Source organism: Epinephelus moara, chromosome 21, assembly GCF_006386435.1.
Source record: "Epinephelus moara isolate mb chromosome 21, YSFRI_EMoa_1.0, whole genome shotgun sequence".
Lineage (NCBI taxonomy): Eukaryota > Metazoa > Chordata > Actinopteri > Perciformes > Serranidae > Epinephelus > Epinephelus moara.
In genome coordinates, this window is record NC_065526.1 from 120,248 (window position 1) to 124,002 (window position 3,755).

General features: G+C 48.1%; 1 protein-coding gene across 1 annotated transcript in view; it reads left to right on the forward strand.

Moving 5' to 3' along the window:
- Nucleotides 1-3,755, forward strand: part of LOC126409115 (cadherin-7-like) — a 59,299-nt gene that overhangs the window by 16,755 nt on the left and 38,789 nt on the right. Inside the window, exon 2 of the mRNA XM_050075052.1 lies at nucleotides 3,164-3,352. Within this exon, the coding sequence (XP_049931009.1) occupies nucleotides 3,164-3,352 (189 nt within the window). The remainder of the gene's footprint in view (nucleotides 1-3,163; nucleotides 3,353-3,755) is intronic.

Consider the following 3,755-nt stretch of genomic DNA (forward strand, 5'->3'; position numbering starts at 1 on the left):
CTTGTCAGACTCGACAGAGTCTGTGATGTGAGGAAAGACTTGACACACTCTGTTATGTGAGGACAGACTTGTCAGACTTGACAGACTCGAAACGCTCTGATGTGAGGAAAGACTTGACACACTTGTGATGTGAGGACAGACTCAACACGCTCTGTGATGTGAGGACAGACTTGACACACTCTGTTATGTGAGCACAGACTTGTAAGACTTGACAGACTCGACACACACTGTGATGTGAGGACAGACTTGTCAGACTCGACAGACTCGACACACTCTGTGATGTGAGGACAGTCTCGACACACAATGTGATGTAAGGACAGACTTGTCAGACTCGACACACTTTGTGATGTGAGGACAGACTTGTCAGACTCGACAGAGTCTGTGATGTGAGGACAGACTTGACACACTATGTTATGTGAGGACAGACTTGTCAGACTCAACAGACTCGACACACTCTGTGATGTGAGGACAGACTCGACACACTCTGTGATGTGAGGACAGACTTGACACTCTGTGATGTGAGCACAGACTTGTCAGACTCGACAGACTCGACACACTCTGTGATGTGAGGACAGACTTGTCACACTCTGTGATGTAAGGACAGACTTGACACTATGTGATATGAGGACAGCTGAACTGATTCATCACAACCCAGTAACTGTAGGTGAGACTGTAGGTTCTATTTAAGTCTCTGTACGGTCAGACTCGACAGACTTGACAGACTCGTCAGACTCGACACACTCTGTGATGTGAGGACAGACTTGTCAGACTTGACAGACTCGACACACTCTGTGATGTGAGGACAGACTTGTCAGACTCGACAGACTTGACACACTCTGTGATATGAGGACAGACTTGTCACACTCTATGATGTGAGGACAGACTTGTCAGACTCGACAGACTCTGTGATGTTAGGACAGACTTGTCAGACTCGACAGAGTCTGTGAAGTGAGGACAGACTTGACACACTCTGTTTTCTGAGGACAGACTTGTCAGACTTGACAGACTCGACACACTCTGTGATGTGAGGACAGACTTGACACACTTGTGATGTGAGGACAGACTCAACACACTCTGTGATGTGAGGACAGACTTGACACACTCTGTGATGTGAGGACAGACTTGTCAGACCCGACAGACTCGACACGCTCTGTGATGTGAGGACAGACTTGACACACTCTGTGATGTGAGGACAGACTTGTCAGACTCGACAGAGTCGACACACTCTGTGATGTGAGGACAGACTTGTCAGACTCGACAGACTCGATACGCTCTGTGATGTGAGGTCAGACTTGACACACTCTGTGATGTCAGGACAGACTTGTCAGACTTGACAGACTCGACACACTCTGTGATGTGAGGACAGACTTGTCAGACTCGACACACTTGACACACTCTGTGATGTGAGGACAGACTCAACACACTCTGACACACTTGACACACTCTGTGATGTGAGGACAGACTCAACACACTCTGTTATGTGAGGACAGACTTCTCAGACTTGACAGACTCTACACACTCTGTGATGTGAGGACAGACTTGTCAGACTCGACAGACTCGACACTGTGATGTGAGGACAGACTTCTCACACTCTGTGATGTGAGTACAGACTTGACACACTCTGTGATGTGAGGGCAGACTGAACACACTCTGTTATGTGAGGACAGACTTGTCAGACTTGACAGACTCGACAGACTCGACACACTCTGTGATGTGAGGACAGACTTGTCACACTCTGTGATGTGAGGACAGACTTGACACTTTGTGATGTGAGGATAGACTTGACACTCTGTGATGTGAGGACAGACTTGTCAGACTCGACAGACTCGACACACTGTGTGATGTGAGGACAGACTTGTCACACTGTGATGTGAGGACAGACTTGACACTCTGTGATGTGAGGACAGACTTGTCAGACTCGACAGACTCGACACACTGTGTGATGTGAGGACAGACTTGTCAGACTCTACAGACTCGACACACTCTGTGATGTGAGGACAGACTTGACACTCTGTGATATGAGGACAGCTGAACTGATTCATCACAAACCAGTAGCTGCAGGTGAGACTGTAGGTTCTATTTAAGTCTCTGTACGGTCAGACTCGACAGACTTGACAGACTCGTCAGACTCGACACACTCTGTGATGTGAGGACCGACTCAACACACTCTGTTATGTGAGGACAGACTTGACAGACTCGACAGACTCGACACACTCTGTGATGTGAGGACAGACTTGTCACACTCTGTGATGTGAGGACAGACTTGACACTCTGTGATGTGAGGATAGACTTGACACTCTGTGATGTGAGGACAGACTTGTCAGACTCGACAGACTCGTCACACTCTGTGATGTGAGGACAGACTTGTCACACTCTGATGTGAGGACAGACTTGACACTCTCTGATGTGAGGACAGACTCGTCAGACTCGACAGACTCGACACACTCTGTGATGTGAGGACAGCTGAACTGATTCATCACAAACCAGTAGCTGCAGGTGAGACTGTAGGTTCTATTTAAGTCTCTGTACGGTCAGACTCGACAGACTTGACAGACTCGTCAGACTCTGTGATCCGAGGAAACACATTAGTGTCCCACTTTGAGTTCAGTTTTTCGATTTTTTGTGATAACAGAGAAAATTTTTTTTGTATTTATTGTTTTTTGTTTGTTTTCAGAACAAAAAGGCAAAAAACATCTGACGTCTCTTTGTTGGACAGTTCGGACTTCTCTTTGTTGGACAGTCTGATGTCTCTTTTTTGGACAGTCTGATGTCTCCTTGTTTGACAGTTTTGGCGTCTCTTTGTTGGACATATTGGACGTCTCCTTGTTGGACAGTCTGATGTCTCTCTGTTGGACAGTCTGAGATCTCCTTGTTGGACAGTTTGAACGTCTCTTTGTTGGACATATTGGACGTTTCCTTGTTGGACAGTCTGATGTCTCTCTGTTGGACAGTCTGAGATCTCCTTGTTGGACAGTTTGGACGTCTCTTTGTTTGACATATTGGACGTCTCTTTGTTGGACAGTCTGACGTCTCCTTGTCGGTGTCCATCTTCTCAGAGATGAAGTGTCTCTGGTTTCTGAGCTTGCTCAGTGTGTTCGTCCTGTCACTGTGGGAGGAACTCGGCTGTGACGGGATGACCCTGAACTCTGTCCTCCTCCGTCAGGTGTCAGGAGCAGCAGGAGGAAGAGCAGGAGGAGGAGGCAGGGCAGGAGCAGCAGGAGGAGGAGCAAGAGAAGGAGACGGAGCAGGAGGAGGTGTCCGTCTCCATCAGAGGAGGAGGAGGAGCTGGGTGTGGAACCAGTTCTTCGTCCTGGAGGAGAACACCGGAGACGAGCCGCTCTACGTCGGAAAGGTACGAACACTTTGATCCTGATTCGTCTTCATCCAGTCAAGTCGCTCCGAATTCTGATGTCATACTGAGACACGTCACACAATATGTCACATGATACGTCACACATGATATGTCACATGACACGTCAAATGACACGTAACACCACATGTGACATGACACGTAACACGACACGTTGCATGACACTTCACATGACATGTAACAAGAGCCGCCACATGATACGTAACACGACACATCACATGACACATCAAATCAAATCAAACTATTTGTATAGCACTTTTCATGCATTAAAAATGCAGCACAAAGTGCTTCACAGAGTAGAAACATACAACAAAAATATTACATACACCCCCCCCCCCCCCCCCCCCCCCCCCCCCCCCCCACCCCCCCCCCCCCCACCCCCCCA